Genomic DNA, 17,294 nt, shown 5'->3' on the forward strand with positions numbered 1-17,294 from the left:
GGAAAAGCTATATAGTATGACAGTAAATTGCCTGAAGATTGATGTGTCGGGAAAATAGCACAGAGGCGTCCTCTTCGCTTTCTTCTCCGTCATTGATAGCGTGGACCAGTCACTTTGGACCTCACGCGAAATTCCACAGGGTGGCACACTTGAAAAACCAGACGGCATACCACCTGCTACAAACAATCACCACACAAAAGTACACAGTTTTTTTGTTTGATCCTTCCATAATGTTTTGCATAGTTCACGTCCACACCTGTAGCCCTCGTCTTGTTGCCTTCACAGCTCATTTAGCGTCATCTTGTTTTCGTCACCTATCATGTGGAAAAGCACACTGTGCAATTTTGCCTGGGACACCTGAAGGGGGGGGGGGGGCCGAGTCTAAGCGTCGCCTGCTGGGCAAGCGGTCATGTAAAAGCCCTGCATGGCACATTGTAACACACGTACCTCTAACATGTGCTTAATGGAAGGTGTGATGATAGGGGATCCCTGATGCTACGCTCAAAAATAGCCAGGCCGTGTGGTTTCAATGTCTCATCTTTGTCACCTAGGCAGTGGCAACGGTACCGAGAGCCACGTATTCGCCAGCTGACAAAATCCAACTGTGCGCTGCTTTTAGCCACTAACTGGCGTGTCACTGGTGATTTCTTTTTAGGAGCAGTCATGCCATTCAGAATGCCACTGTGCATTCCCCTCATTGCGTTTTGTTTTTCTTCCAGCACGTCGAAACTTCGTGCTAGTGACAGGCTGTTTGCTGTTAGTGCAAAGGAGCCTCATCACTGTAGTCTTAGATGACTCAAGAATGAAGTGGCAAATGCCTCTCGAAGGTGTCCCTCCAGCCAATGGCATCAACAGATTTTCGTCACCTTGCTGTTAATTCTTACTAATCCTCTATAATATTAGTTTGACAGGGGGTTAACCACATGGATTAACCACGATGTCATGAAAATTTGTCGACGCCATTGTCTGGAGGGCCTCCTTTGAGAGGGACTTGCTGCTTCATTCTTAAATTGTATGCCAGTTTAGGCTTCACCGCTTTTCACATTTTCAGCGGTTTATTTTTTTTTCTTCTGGGTGGGATTGGGGGGGGGGGGGGGGGGGGGGGGCATTCAATAACTCAACCTGTGAAAAATTCAGGCATTTCTTCCGGTTCCTTGGAGTCCAAATTAAGGAGGTTTTACTGCCCATTACATTATTTCTAATTTGCTGTCTTGTCAGTTCATGGATTTCATTTTGTCACTCTTTACATAACCACATTACAGGTTGGATACTGAATGCAGTCTAATCAAGCAATACAGTAAAAGCTTGTTAATTTGAACTAATGCCTGGGTCCCGGCATAGCCCTGTATATTTCGACGGGGGAAAACTCCCGATAATCCGAACAAGTTGGCAACCGCTACGGTCAATTCGAACTAGAAGCCCCTGGCTGACACTGTTCCTCGTAGATAGAAGTTGACCCATACCGAGTACAGCGAGCTGCAAGTTTACTAAAGATGTAAAACAATGGAAAAGAAAAAAAGCCGAGCGCACGAGGCTGGCGGAGCCCGCGCTGCGGTGCATGCTGAAGCAGGTTTTCGCTGCTGGAGCACTCGCCTGCACCACCGATGCTTCGGCGCAAGCCGTTCAGCTTTTCGTTCAGCATCATGCTATTTGTTGCCCCAAGCTGCATGGACAGCAATGTGGAGATGTTGGAGCCCTCGAGGGACGCAGATATAATTGAGGCAGCATGCTGTCAGAAGACGCCACAGGGCTCACGGTAGGTGAGCGCAGCCGACAATGATGAGTCGGACTGCGGCGACGAGCCTATGTCACCGCCAAGTGCATGTAGTGCATGTGAAGTAGCGTCGGCACTCAATGTTGCAGCACGCACGCTACTTCTCTGCCAATGAGAACGTCTCAACAGAGCCTCGGCAAATGATGCTTATCGAGTCTCGGCAGACGAAACGTAAGCAAATGCACATCACTGATTACTTTTAATTTCGACAACCCTTGCTAGTAACTAAACGTGTTTTGGAGCATAAATATCGTCCGAATGCATTGCAGTACTTGTTTCTGGCGCATAACTGGCTGATCAATTTATTTCATGTGCCATTAGAACCGCATGAATTTAATTCTCAGAATTACCTACCACAAACATGTAGTAGCACCTAGCTCGCAATAACGAGTCTAGATGCGACTGCTTCGGATTCTGCCGCACAGCAGGACACGATAACCGCTCATTCTACGCCCATTCGATAATTTGAGCTTCGCTTAATTCAAACAATTTTCCAGTCCCCTTTGAGTTCGAATTAACGAGCTTTTACTGTATACATTTTTGTGTATGTCATGCTTTCTTTTTCTTTTTTTATAGGGCTGAATTGATATAGCTTTGCCTAATTTTAATTCCAAGGACCATATTCTACTATGAAGAAAAACAATATTTAATTACTCATCATTTGCCAAGCATTTTTTTATACTGAACAGATATTTGATTCGTATTAGAATATTTCAGTATTCGTGCACCCCTACTTGTAACACACCCGGTAGTGCTTCCATCAGACAATAGCAATGATCCTGTCATCACACCTAGCATCTTTATCTTCTGAGTTGTCACAGTAACTTTAACTGCACTTTTATATATGGCATTATTTTATGAACATTGCAAGATTTGTGTTGATGGAAACAGCATGTGTAGTTGCACATGAGTTTACGCTGATGGTTGTGCAAAAATGCTGAATGAAGTTGCACGACATAAGTGTGCAACAGTGTCAAGAATGCTTTTGACAACCATGATTTAGTGAATTGTGGGAATGCCTTAAGCCAGTGCCTCCAGTTAACTTAGTTAACCTCATGGCACTTCGTTTGAAACTGAAATGTTGGTGTGTAGCCATTGAGCCATGACAACTTTGAACTTGCACACACTTGTTGCACACTGAGCCGCGACAACATTGCGTTTGTGCATACTTGTGACGTGTTGGGCCATGAAAACTTTGAACTCACACACACCTGTGGCACACTGAACCATGACAGCTTGCATTAGTGCACACTTGTGACAACCTTGAACTCACACATGCTTGTGGCACACTGAGCCATGACTATTGCGTTTGTGCACACTTGTGACACATTGAGCCATGGCAACCTTGAACTCGCACACACTTGTGGAAAACTGAGCTGTGACAACACTGCATTTGTGCACACTTGTCGTGACGGATTGAGCCACGACGACTTTGAACTTGCACATAATTGTGACACACTGAGCCGTTACAGCATTGCATTTGTGTACACTTGTGACACATTGAGCCACGACAACCTTGAACTTGCACACTCTTCTGGCACACTGAGCCGTGACAACATTGTGCTTGTGCACACTTACGGCACATTGAGCCATGACAGCTTTGAACTCGCACTCACTTGTGGCACACTCAGCCGTGACAACACTGCGTTTGTGCACACTTGTCGTGACGCGTTGAGCCGCGACAACTTTGAATTTGCACACAAGTGTGGCACACTGAGCCACAACAACTTTGCATTTGTGCACTTGTGACATGTTGAGCCATGACAACTGAACTTGCAGACGCCTGTGGCACAGTGAGCCGTGACAGCTTTGCATTTGTGCACTCTTGTGACACGTTGAGCCATGACAACTTTGAGCTCGCACTCACTTATGGCACACTGAGCAGTGACAACACTGCATTTGTGCACACTTGTCGTAACCCGTTGAGCCGCAACAAATTTGAACTTGCACACAATTGTGGCACACTGAGCTGCAACAACATTGCATTTGTGCACACGTGTGACATGTTGAGCCATGACAACTTTGAACTCGTACACACTTGTGGCACACTGAGCCTTGACAGCATTGCATTTGTGGACACTTGTGACACGTTGAGCCATGACAATCTTGAACTCGCACCCGCTTGTGGCCTCCTGAGCCTTGACAGCATTGCATTTGTGCACACTTGTGGTACACTAAGCCATGACAACATCGTACTTGCACATATATGCCACGGCACTTTGTTTGGGTACGGTTTGTTGCTGTTGATGGGGTGTGGGGCCACAGGACAAAGACTGTGTTTAACTTTTGCCTTGTGTCATTGCTGCCACAGATGCAGAGGAGCTGATCAGCACAGTGTGCCCCTTGGCCCACACGGTCTCCCAGGTGATGGCAGCCGGCAAGGGCGTGTCCCAAGTGTCGCCCAACATCGAGCTGGGAGACGGTGAGCCCTGCCTGTTCATTTGGAACTTCAATACATTCTAGCATCTGCTTGTCAAAACCGTCAATTTTTTTAAAATTAGTTCACGAAATGTATGTGTAGCATATTTTTTCTTTCTGTGTTTGATTGTCTATTGCCTTTTTCATGTTTTCTGGGACCTGTCAAGCTGTTGGAAACAGCATTTTGTCAGAAATTCTGGCAGAATTTTTTTGGAAAATCAATGAAATTAAATTAGTCGTTGGTATTGGCAAAATTAGAGGTGTGCATTACTGATACAATAATTTGGTTGCAATTATAACGACTTCCTTTCTGTGGGAGATGTAAAATATTCAGTGACCCTCTCTACTCCACGTGAGAAATTTCGGCACCATTGAAAAGTGGGAAAGGTTAAAATTCAGGGGCTCTTTTATTCACCTTTTTTTGTTTGTTTTTTTTCCCTGAGTGCTGAGAACATCATGTATTTTGTGCGCACGCTTCATCTTACAACGAACTGACTGCTGCTCACATCCTGACTGCTGGTTGCTGCCAGACTTGAACGTTATTTGGATGTGCCTGTCTGCCCTGTTGCCAGTGTGCATGGTTAAGAACAGCTTGTGTTTATCGAAGTCACGACAAGTGATAAGGATGCCGAAGTTTTCGCAGAATGGCTCACGGTGGAGACAGTCAAGAGAAATACACTGCATTCAACTAGGCTTTCAATTGTGCACTCTATTAAACACACAGTAGGGGCTGCGGCGCCAGCGCCCTGTTGGTTGGAGGCATGTCTCTTCCATGATCACTCATCTGGCAGTGGGTAAACTCAGAAGGTCCAACCAACCCAGTCGCCACGGCATGAGGGACTCGTTCACCTTCTTCCCACTTGCCAGCTGTCCTCGCATGGCTCAGATCCCACCTCATGTTCTTCCAGAGCTTGCTGCAGCCTGTCGCCACCTGGGAGCAGAGTCCCTGGCACTCCTGAAGTCCCTGCGGCCAGAAGGTGCGTGTCGCCCTCCTCCTGCTGTGTGCACTTTGTAAACCTCCTTGCACTTGGAAAACGGAACAGCATGGTTGGTTACTGCGTTTTGTAGCAATAGTTGTGGGGAAACATTGCAAATCAGACAAGGCCCTTGAGCTGCATTTCCTGCAGTTCTAGTTTGTGCCATTGTTTTCATTGGCAGCTGATCCCGTTCCATTTGCCATTCAACATAAAAGCAGGGCCAGCTCAAAACATTGCTGCATAGTCCAGTTTAGTGCTGAGTGAGGATTCTTCTTCTGCATGTTTTATGGTGTTGCGATGAAATTTTGGCTGAGAGGTGCACCCTTGACAATCCTGAAAGCAACGTCAAAAGTACTTTCCAGTCAAATTGGGTTGCGTAGTTATTTATTTTAGCTCGAAAATGCATCTGATCAGCATCTGTGCTGAAGCGGAAGTTCTTGGGGAGTGCATATCCAGAAAACGCCTTAAACCCAGAAAACACGTTGCATCCCCCCCTTGAGTGAAGTACCATATATTTACACAATTGTAAATGCAGTGAGGAGTATGGAAGGGAAGAAAAGGATGAAAGTTCTCAGTCTTGGGCAACATGAAGCACCAGGCAGCAACAGCAAGAAGCAGAGGTGTGGCGTGTCTGCATGGACGGTTTTGGCACGCTCCATTGTGTCACATGTTTCTTAACTATTGCCACTTAAATAACACGACAACGGCGTGTTCACGCAAACCTTTTGTTTTTGTAAAGAATCAAACTCGTGTAGCCGCATTGTATTCGTTTAAATGTGGAACTTCCTCGATAGTCTGTCAAAATTAACAGTGTAACAACATTAAATGTCACAACTGAAAATAATTGTTCATCACTAAAGAAAAGAGCAGAATGTAAGTTATTTCTGACTATTTCTTTTATAAACCAACTCTTTGTGTTTAGTAAGTATAGTTAATTACCGGACAGCATCCTCAGAGCCATCCCATCACCAACAACTGATTTAGTAAATTCGCTGATGTAGTAAAGATTTCTGCTGGTCTGAGGGACTTTAGTATTGAGGGGTTCTACTGTATTGCCAGCTGTACTTATTGTTCACATCAGGGGGTAAGGATTGCGTTTTCTTTGCTACATATGTTAGTCAGTTTTAGGTGCTTTCGTTGTGGCAAGATTTACCTTCTCTCATAGCTCCTAGCTTAGTGTGGCTTCCTCCATTCCTTATCCTCAGCACGGTGGCACCATCGTCCTTGCAGGCGGAGAAGTGGCTCGAGGCGCGGAGGTGCGAGGCAGGGCAGAGGCGGTGCATGCTTCCCTGGAGGCAGTGGCACGGGCCAGTGGCTCCCTCTCCACCACACTGGGCGAGGGGGACGCCCAGAAGCTGGGTGACCTGCTGGAAGATGAGCTGGCACAGATGGACCGTGCCATTGACGAAGCTGCCCAAAGGATCCAGGTGAGGAGAGAGAGGGCTGGGAAGTTTTGTTCTTTGTCATCACTGTTGACCTGTATGAATGGGGAAAAGTGATTTGCATTTGCTTTGTTCCTGCAGAATATGTCCGAAACTGCACTCGGGGATTACGTTTAGTCGAGCCGTTGAATGTGTTGACCACTCTGAGAAACGATAAATATACACACACAAACATACACAAAAGTCCAACTGGATGAAGCACATGGTACAAGTTTTCTACACTGCAAAGTTTCTTTGTTACACCTAACCAGTACGAAAAGATATAAAAAAAACATGGGAAGTGACATGATAGAAATACGGGAATAACATGTAGACGAACATGGCATGATGCAAACAAGGATTTTGTATCTTTTGCTGAAAATGTGGATTTGTGCCGCAAGATGAACCCTGACCTTGCTTGGCTGTTTCTGTGTTCCGTGTAGGACATGCTGAACAAGTCGCGAGAGGGCGACTCGGGCATCAAGTTGGAGGTGAACAGCAAAATCCTCGACGCCTGCACTGGACTCATGCAGGTATGCGAAAACAGAAGGGCAACTGTGTATGTTTGTGCAGTTGGATACAGCCTAAGAAAGGAGTTTTTTTCTGCTGTCCACTCACAGCAGTGAACGGAATCTGCTTTTCAATGTTTGACTATATCAGACAGGCCACAGGCACCAGAATTGTCCATCTTAAAATTTCATCTGCCGGTTAGCTTCTGCTTTAACTCTTTCATAACCACGGGAAAAGGACTGTTTTCCATAGGTCTCAGACAAACATTTTTTCTAGAAAAAGTATGGTGGATAAAAGTGTACAAAATGCATAACAGTGATTTACATAAATGGAATGTGCTTTCTAATCAGGTTTATATCGGTAGAAATACTTGTTTTCAATATTGTGAAAAAAATTAGAAAAACAACAAAAATTAAAAAGAAACAAAAAATTTGTACTTACATGACAATAACATCTCCAAAATAATTTATTAAAAAATTCTAGAAATTACAAAATGATTCAAATACTTTTTGAGATAGAAATTTTTTTCTTTACGCTCTTTGAAAAGGCTGATTTCAATGTGTCCTTGATATGATTTTTAGTCTTTAAAAAAAATTGGAAGTATTATGTTATGTGCCAAATTAACATTGATAAGTGTGCATTTTAAAAATACAAATTGTAACTAATATCATTTCAGGAGAAACCGAGAAAAATTATACAAACACAAGTATTATACAAATACAACTAACAGGCCAACGTTCCGGTCTTTTTTTGCGCCTTTTCAGCGTCCGAACCAAAATCCCATCGTCAGAGGCACTTATACTCGATGCATCAAAAATATCTGCTGCCAATGCAGCAGAATCGCGTGCAGCGGGGTTTTTTCGAACACGCATAGTCCCCACGCTCAATAACATGCTTGGAGCGGCCTACACCGATGCCTTCAAGGGCATCGCAAAAATTCGTACCTCGTGGGGAAATTGCAATCTATACAGAAAAATGGAACTAGTTTCTGAACAACAAACCAGATGGCACCGCATCATCGTAGAGACTTCATATGTTTCATAGCAGCTCTCCGGTCGCACAAGCTTACCTGAAACCGAAAGTGAAGCTAACAGGCCAACGTTCCGAGCTTTGGTGAAATGCTTAAGAAATGGGTCTCTGTCCTCACCTTGGGTAGATCAAAACTGTGGGAAATTTTCTGATTCAGAAGATGCATGAAGCCTGCTGAAGCAGCAGCTTGCACTGACGACGTGTTTTCCAATCTGCTGCTGGGTCGCAGGCCATCCGAGAGCTGGTCAAGACCTCCAAGCACCTACAGGAAGAGATTGTCGCCAAAGAGAAGGTGGGTGCTGCTCCTGTGACATTGCAATCCCACCGTGTGCCATCAGCAGTTGTTGCAAAAACACGGTAATTCGAGCTTCAAGGGACCAGGAAAAATGCTAGAATTATCTGAAGTTCATATTTACTGAATGACTTTGAAAAACTGACAAGAACCGTTTGCATCACAGCAAATTTATCTGGCGAAAGACAAGCCAGTGGCTGTCAGCTTTTGCAGTGAGAACAGCAAGATAATGACTTAATTTTCACATTTCCACGAACGCCATTATTGCACCCTGTCAGGAGCATTGAGTTAGAGCTGCTTCAAAATGGTAAGGCCTTCCCCAGCATCCTTCACAGTGCAACGTGGTAGCGGTGGAGCCCCCTTCACCCACAGCCACCTGGATCGGGCGCGCAGCTGTACTTCGCTGTACAAACAGTGAATGGCATGTGACGAGCTTGCAGTTTTGGCACAGTGGACAAACCACATAGTTGGAAGTGAGGGAAGGGAAACACTCAGCGGCACCAGTCAGCCTCCCAAACAGTGCTTAGCTCTGAAAAGCGAAACTGAATCTATGCGGTCATACAATTTTCGTAGTTGGGGCCGGTAATTCAGGTTTGAGTAGGGTTATTTTGACGACCGCTTGCTGTCCTAGTCACTCCTAGATTCATTCCTAGGTTTGAATTAACTGGTGTGAGACCCGTAATATCTGAATTAGTGTCTGATGCCATAGACTTGCATGGGCATTGGCCATGACCACGCCAGCAGTTTGCTGGCAGTTTGAACTGTCCGGATTTCTGAGTTAATGGGGTTCGAATTAATGAGCTTTTACTTTAGTCTGGAGACATCCTGCGGAAACATTTAGGAAATTTGCCAAAAGCCTTTGTTGGCCAGCTTGTTGTAAATCTGTTCTTAGAATGCAGAATGTTTTGCTGCAAGAAGCCGAAATTTTTGCAGTGTCTTGCACGTCATCTTTAATGCTCAGGAAAGGTGTACTTGGATTTGAACCACAGGGATTTGGAGTATTACAGTAGAATTTCGATGATGAGAACGCGGTTGTTACGAATTTCAGGATGATACTAATTGATAAAATTCTGTGGCTGGAGTGCATTGTGTGCAGTGTGCAGAATTTCGGTTGTCCCGAACGCCCTGTCGCGCCATTATAGATAATACGAACATGCAAAGCTGCTGCCGCACCCTTGAGCACTCAGCGCTTGCATACATTGCTGACGCCCCATTTGGTAATTGTGCAGTCTGAACCGTGAACAGTGAGCTGTGGCCGTGCAGTCATAAATAAATCCCATCAGCTATCATGTGCAGTTCACAGCTGTCAATTTTCCGAAACAAAAACAATGAACAGACACACAAGCATGTTTACTGCAGAATGTCATGGTATTCTGTTGGCTGTTAGATCCGTCCTGCAAAAGAATATCTCAACCTCTGTTATTTACTCAGATTCTTTAAGTGTGGTTATGGCCCTGTCTTCTGGGAAACCCTGTAAAAACCCTGTAATAAATTCCCTCTTGAAATGCCTTATGTCTGCACGCACATTGAACCTTAAAATTACAATATGCTGACTTAGATGGAAATGAGGAAGCTGATAGGCTTGCTGCGTCAGCTGCCGAACTGAGTTGTATTGATGTAAACCAACTTTCATACCAGGACCTCAAGCCACATATTAGGACTGTATTCCGCTAAGAGTGGCAGCAGGATTGGGATGAACAAATAGAGAACAAACTGCACACAATAAAGCCAACGATTGGAAAGTATGCCACAGAAAAACAAAATAGATTCAGGGAAGTTGTTCTCTCTAGACTGAGGATAGGACATGCATAAATTACTCACTCACATCTTTTAAAGGATACACTGGCACCACAGTGCTCGAGATGTGGAGCCCACATCTCAGTTGTCCACACATTAATCATATGCCCCAGATTTCATACACAGAAGATGACAGCACTTCCCTGAACTATACACATTTAAAATGCCAATGTACCCTTCTTTCATTTTTAGGTGATGATCATATGTTTTCATTGGGTTGGGTTTTTAGATTTTCAACTCATGTACGCTTCCTACAAGAGATCACTTATTCAAGGTAACCTCAGCCCCTCCTCATTGCTGAGGAGAAAGCCGAGCTTAGCCGTAGCTGCCAGGCGCCTCGCTCTTCTTGCTCAAGCAATGACTCTGGTTGAGGTTACCTGGCTTCATCTTTTTCATATAACATCGATTACCACAATTTTTAGGCGCTTTACACCACTTTAGGTCATTCCATCAGACTTATTACACCCTCTTGACACCCTATAATCATGCACATAGTCACTACTCTTAGGCCCTATACTCCCGGTGTTGATTTTAACATGTGCATATTTTAGCCTGAGCCGACCAAAAACCTCATGTTTGGCGCTTTTGGCTTTAGATGCCCTTGCGCCAAAAAAAACCTAGCATCATCATCACCAAATCCCATCAGCCATAAGCAGACCTGCCTGAATGTACCATGCTTCTGCGCACAACTTTTGTCCATTTTGGATGGTAATAAATTTTGAATATCAATATTTTTCGTGACCCTCTGAGATTTATATAAATGATATCCTACTGTATAGAGGCTGGCTGTCAAATTGAAATATCTTCTTTTTGTTTCAAATCAGCGAAAGGCCTATTCTGGTCCAGCTATAAAGTTAGATAGGAACTATTCGTGTTCATTTGAACCGGTTCACCTTAATTTGTTCAAATTAAACACAGTAGTAGTTTTGAAATCACCTCTGCTCTTTCTTATGATTTAAGGGGGGACACGGGTCTTTGGGACCAAAAAATGACCAAAAAGTCGAATTTTCGAAAATGGCATTTTCGAAATCTACAACTATTAATCTCCAGTTTCACAAATTTTTGTCTCCCAGAAATCAATATTTTTGCCGTATTACGAAATGTGAATCACCGCGTCACCTGATTTTGTGCATGAGCAGACGATAAAAACGGTGCATTTTCTACTCCCCGGTACGCTCGTCTCAGCGCGCCGATCGCAGCCATCTTGGTCTCGTTTGAAAGAAGACTCTCTACGCTTCAATTTCCCGCCGCTTGTGCTTGCATGCCCTGAATGGCCGCGGAGAAAAAGAAGCACAAACAACAAAGAAAGCGCGAGGGCCGATTCGCTGATATGAGATCGTGACTGAAACGAGCCCTCCCATTGGCGGATTCTCGCATGCTTCGTCTGCTAGGCTTGCTGCTGGTCGCTGGCAGACGCGTCCCCGGCGCCATTTTGTTGAAAGAGGCGAGACCGACGCACAACGATGTCGCCGATTAAATTCCACTCGCGGCACTAGTTCGGTCAGAGGAAAAGAAATAAGCGACTCAACAACCTTCCTTCACGTCCTGCATCATCGGAAAGCACCGATAATGCGCAAGAGCCAGCGGCCGGTGAAGCGGCGTCAGCGGACGTCGAAGTAAGCCTAACGAGCTCGGCGACAGCTACGCACAGCGGCCGCATACGCTGCGACACCAGGATGCTACAGCGTTCGGAATTGCTCGAAATCGAAGCGAAAGCTAAAGAAAAGCTACAAGCTCTCGATTCGACTTCAGCAACGCAGAGGAAACAGGATTTCATCGGCAACTGCGACGATCGCCCGCTTCGAGACGCCAACGGCAGTGTACACGATACTGCGTTCACTGTTGTGTCTGGAATCTTTCACCGAACTGCTGAGTGCCGTCAAGTGCAAGGTGTGTGGCGGAAACGTGGACGTTTCTAAAGGTGATCGTGAATACGGTTTAGCCGGTTTAGCTTGTGCATGAACTGCGGCGAGATTTCATCTGCGTGGAGTTCGCCGCACGCTCAAGGGAGCCAAAAAATAAGTCCATTTACTGTTAATATTCTTGCTGCACGGGCAATGCAAAGTAGGGAAATCGGCAAACCGCACTGAACGATGTCTTTGCAGTAATGAATATCTCCCATAGAGGGCTTCACAGTAAAACCTGGCAAGGTTACATGAAAAACAAGCTGACGCCCGCGACAACACGCGCAGCCGAAAAAGTGATGATGGACAGCGCCCGTTCCGTTCGCGAGCTCTACACAGAGTTGCACTTGGACAACCCCGGAAATATCGCTGTCTCGTTCGACGGTTCGTGGATGACCCGGGGTCATTCATCGCACATCGGTGTGGCCGCAGTGATTGAGCTGTTCACTGGACTTGTACTAGACTATGTTGTGTTCAGCAACTTCTGTGCGGGGTGCAAGCGCGGGCCTACGGAAAGTGACCCATCGTATGAGGCATGGAAGAGCAGCCACAGGTGTCAGAAAAACACGGAAAAAAAATCTGGCGAGATGGAAGTGCAGGCTGCACTTGTCATGTTCAAAGGTCATTAGAGAAACATGGCCTTCGATACACGACAGTTTTGTGTGATGGAGATAGCCGCACATTTCTGGCACTGCAGGAGGCTGATGTGTATGGTTTTATAAAAGTGCAGAAAGAGGGCTGCACAAACCATGTGCAAAAGCGCATGGGCGGCCCTGCGCAATGTGATTGCTAAGCACAAAGGCGGGGGAACAGAGAGCCTCAGTGGCAAAGGCAAGCTCACGGGCGACCTTGTGAACAAGTTGACTGCATACTACAGCTGGGCTCTGAAGTCTCACACCGGAGATGTCGAAGCAATGCAGCAGGCAGTGATGGCCACGTATCACCACGTTACATCAAATGATAATGTGTCAAATCACAGCCTGTGCCCAACGGGCCCAAGCTCATAGTGCCGCCAAAATGCTGCCGCAGCAAAGGGAGAGCCCACTCCGAAGCACAGATATAGCTTGCCATTGCATGTGTGCAAGGCACTATTGCCAATATATCAGCGCTTGGCAGACCGAAAGCTGCTGGAGCGTTGCCAGCGAGGAAAAACTCAAAACAGCAACGAGAGGTTGCACTCGCTAATATGGTCACTGGCACCAAAGGAGCGCCATGCATCATTATTTGCGGTTCAAGCCGCTGTTGCAGAGGCTGTTGTCCGTTTCAATGCAGGCAGTCTTCAAGCGTCTTCCCAAATACTCAGCGAGCTGGACATTAACCTTGGCCTAAGTAACAGGAAGAGGATGGCTGAGAAGGATAGGTGTCGAACAGCCGAGTCTATGTGCAAACGGGCCTCTTCTGCAAGTGTGCAACGGGCACTGCAAAAGCGGCACTCTACCCACAAGCAGCAGTCAGACTACATGCCTGGTGCTTATTAGCCCCCAGGAAATATAAATATGCAGATATCATCATGAATATTCAATAAATTGTGGCCCATTTGGGTTTTTCTCATTTTTCTCAATTTGCAAATTTTTGCCACCCGGCTGTTTTGAGACAATGATATCTCTGCATCTAGAGCAGATAGAGATGTAATTTTTTTTGCTAAAGGAAGCTTAAGGTGCAGGGGTGCAGGAATTCCCCTATCAGGCTTCAAAAATTAATGATTTTGCAAACTTTTGAATGCTTGACAAGCACATTTTGAACGTTGATGTTCAAAGTTTCATTAAATTACACACATGGATAAAATGGAAAAACTGCCTTGAACATTGCATTCTCTATTCATTAGGCTATGTAGCCATGTTTAAAAAATTAATTTTTGCCAAGCCATTTTCATTGTAGTGAGGTTCTAATTAATGACTAATTAATGTGATGTAACTTGGGTAATAACTAGCTTAGAAAAAAAAGAAAGGCATATTTGAAATCAGCACAAAAAACTGGGCAATGTAGTTAAATTTCATTATTATTGGCATAGAAATAATGAAAATAGCTTTAAGACCATGTCCCCCCTTAAACTGTTTAAGAACAAACAGCTGCAGTTTGTGGAATTAGGAATGTACGTATTTTATCTTTCTTATAGAGTCACTAGGTGTTGTTTTCTGTCATGTTTGTTTGCAGATATACAGTAAAACCTTGCTAATTTGTTCTTGGTTAACTCAAAATCGCAGGTAATTCTTAGTTTGTGAGGTCCTGTTATTTATAATGTAAATTTTACCAGATAATTGGGGCCGGCATCTTGCACTGGCTTGTTGAATTTGAAAATCTGGCATGTTATGTGGGAACAGCTAAGTTTGACTGGTAATGTGGAGTTGTGTCGCTTAGCGTATTTATTCGAATCTAGGCCGGTAGTTTCTTTCAAAGAATCATACTCCAAACTCTAGGGTCGTCTAAGATTCGAGGATTTTAAAAAACGCTCCAGTTTTTCATTGAAACTGCTAAATTTGGTGCATAGCTAGAGCCATCTAGATAAGTCAGTATTGCAGCCGCTACTAGCTGTGCCAGTAGCCAACCGTCGTCATTTTGACCTGTGTCGTGTTGGCCGTATCGGTGTGCGGCGTGTGTGTTATCGCGATGGCACCAAGCAGGAGATGCCACTACAGTGCCGCTTTCAAGCGAAAAGTTGTGATAGCCGCAGAGGCATCGTCGAACCTTCAAGCCGGGCGGGACTTTCGGCATCGACGGGAAAAACGTCCGTCGTTGAAGGGAACAACGACAGCAGCTTTTTGCGTGCACTGCAACGAGGATGGCATTTGGCGGACCAAAGAAAGGCCGTCACCTCGAAGTGGAGACAGTTTTGGCCGACTTCGTTCGAACGCAGAGAGCAGCTGCCCTTCCAGTGACAACAGGAGTGCTCCAAGCGAAAGCTAGGGAAGTTTCGAGGGAGCGAGGCCTAACGCCAAAGGATTTCAAAGCCAGCCGGGGCTGGCTTCAGAAATTCATGAAGCGCTTCGGCTTCAGCCTCCGACGTCGCACTTCAATCACCCAAAAGCTGCCAAGCGATTTCGAAGAAAAGCTGATAGCTTTTCAGCGCTACGTGCTGCGAAAGAGAGAAGCGGCAGGCTACAACCTTGGGCAAATGGCAACACCGACCAGACGGGTGTGTATTTTTATATGCCAGTGGTGTACACCATGAATGAAAAGGGTGCCAAGGAGGTGAAGGTGCGCTCTGCGGGCTGCAAGAAGCAGCGCTCAACTGTGATGCTGTGCTGCACAGCTGATGGACATAAACTCCCTTTTTATAAGATATTTAAAAGGAAGGCACTGCCTGCTCGAGGAACTTTCCCAAGAAATGTCATTGTGCGGGCAAATGAGAACGGGTGGATGATGGGTGCGATGGTGGAAGAGTGGGTTAAGGTTGTGTGGCGATGGCGTCCAGGAGCCCTTTTGACAAAGAACTCGCTCCTTGTCGTTGACTCTTACCGTGGGCACTTGACCAACAATGTGAAGGCTGCGCTCGCCCAAGCGAACACGGACATCGCTGTCATGACGGGCGACATGACGGGCCAGTTGCAGCCACTTGATGTCTGCATCAACAAACCTTTCAAGGATCGTCTGCGGAAATATTACAGGGACTGGTTGACTGACGAAGACCACATGCTAACGGCAACGGGCCGCATCAAACGTGCATCGCTATCGCAGCTGGCGGGTTGGGTAGCTGCACCGTGGGACGACATCCCAGGTACTTTGATCGTGCGCGCCTTTAAAAAGCGCAGCATATCTAATGCGCTTGAAGGCACCGAAGATAGTGCACTGTTTGAAGGTGACAGTGACAAGGAACACAGCGACGAGTATAGCAGCAATGACGACGTTGAATGAGCTCTTCACGTTCAGAATCAATAAATGCTGTTTGCATTTTGTGAATGCTGTCCTCGTTTTTTTTGTTCGGCCTACATTCGAGGTAATTTTTTTTTTTTCGTTGGCTTCGGACTTTAGGGGGTCGGCTTAGATTCAAGTAAATACGGTATTATAATCGGCATATGAGCCCATATTAAGCAGCGCGACACCTAATGGGACTCTTTACTGCTTCATACACAGCCACGCAACAGCAGCAACACTCTGACTTAGCGCACGGCACTGTGGTGTCACACCGGCCATAGTGACACTCTGTAGTTCACAGACACCTGTCCCGAAACATGTTCAGCAGCGTCTGGCACACTCATACCGCACTGGCATGGGCATAGCGAGTAGTGCCTATTTCGTGCTTGGTGCGTACCACACTGAACTTGTCAGTACAAATGCACTGCGCCGGCTCCTGATCCTCTGGATAGACTGTGTTTGCCCTCCTCTTCTCAGTTCTTTTCAACTGCAGCTGCTCCTATCGCAGGCCCATTTTTGCATTCTCCTTACTGCTACACTGTGCCGCTAATTTGGCGTATCTGACTTTAGCCGATGCCCTTATGCATTCTGGAAACGACAGGCTGTATAAGTGTTGACGAAAGTCAAAGAGGTTTGCCAGTGACCAAGTTAAATCGCGAGAGAGTCACAACCATGCTTACAGATGTCGAATCTGGCTCGACTGAAGTTCTGGCAACCGCCAATAACATGGCAACCGCGATGAGGCCACACGAGCTCCCACTGTGAAAGGTGTTCGCCGTTAACCTTTGAACACGGATTTGTTGTGTGCAATGCTAGTGACTTGGAAGTCCTGTGTTTCGCTCTTGCCTTCTTTTCGTTTTGATTCATTTTCAGATAAATTCAAAAGCCTCCTTAATTGTAATGTTTTACACAGTTTGATGGGGCTACAAATTAACAAGGTCCTTTTGTAGCTGTGTTGGCATCACAAGTGTGGCAGTGCATGCGAGTCATGCAGGTGGCCTGGGCCTCGGAAGAAATTGAGCTAGCAAGAGTGAGCCTTGAGAGGACAGGAAGGCGGTGTAGCCCCTTATCTGTAGCTGATGGGCATGTCTCCTACAGGGTTCTGCATCGAAGAAGGAGTTCTACAGCCGGAACCACCGCTGGACCGAGGGCCTCATCTCTGCCGCCAAGGTTGTCGGCCTCGGGGCCAAGTTCCTTGTGTGAGTAAACCATGCCCACTCAATTGTCTGGGTGGGGAAGAGCGACTCTTTCAGGATCGGAAAGTGTCTTTTTCTACTCGTTTAGGTTGGTTTGGTCAAATTTCTCTTTCTCCGAGGTGCT

The 17,294-nt window shown here is 45.9% G+C and overlaps 1 protein-coding gene across 1 annotated transcript in view; it reads left to right on the forward strand.

Moving 5' to 3' along the window:
• The window catches only part of Hip1 (Huntingtin interacting protein 1), an 85,342-nt gene that overhangs the window by 56,500 nt on the left and 11,548 nt on the right, over positions 1-17,294 (forward strand). The window contains exons 21-26 of the mRNA XM_077655588.1: positions 4,086-4,196; positions 5,101-5,169; positions 6,400-6,596; positions 7,034-7,123; positions 8,359-8,421; positions 17,073-17,173. Coding sequence (XP_077511714.1) covers positions 4,086-4,196; positions 5,101-5,169; positions 6,400-6,596; positions 7,034-7,123; positions 8,359-8,421; positions 17,073-17,173 — 631 coding nt within the window. The remainder of the gene's footprint in view (positions 1-4,085; positions 4,197-5,100; positions 5,170-6,399; positions 6,597-7,033; positions 7,124-8,358; positions 8,422-17,072; positions 17,174-17,294) is intronic.

The sequence above is a fragment of the Amblyomma americanum genome, chromosome 2 (assembly GCF_052857255.1).
Source record: "Amblyomma americanum isolate KBUSLIRL-KWMA chromosome 2, ASM5285725v1, whole genome shotgun sequence".
NCBI classification, from domain to species: Eukaryota; Metazoa; Arthropoda; class Arachnida; order Ixodida; family Ixodidae; genus Amblyomma; species Amblyomma americanum.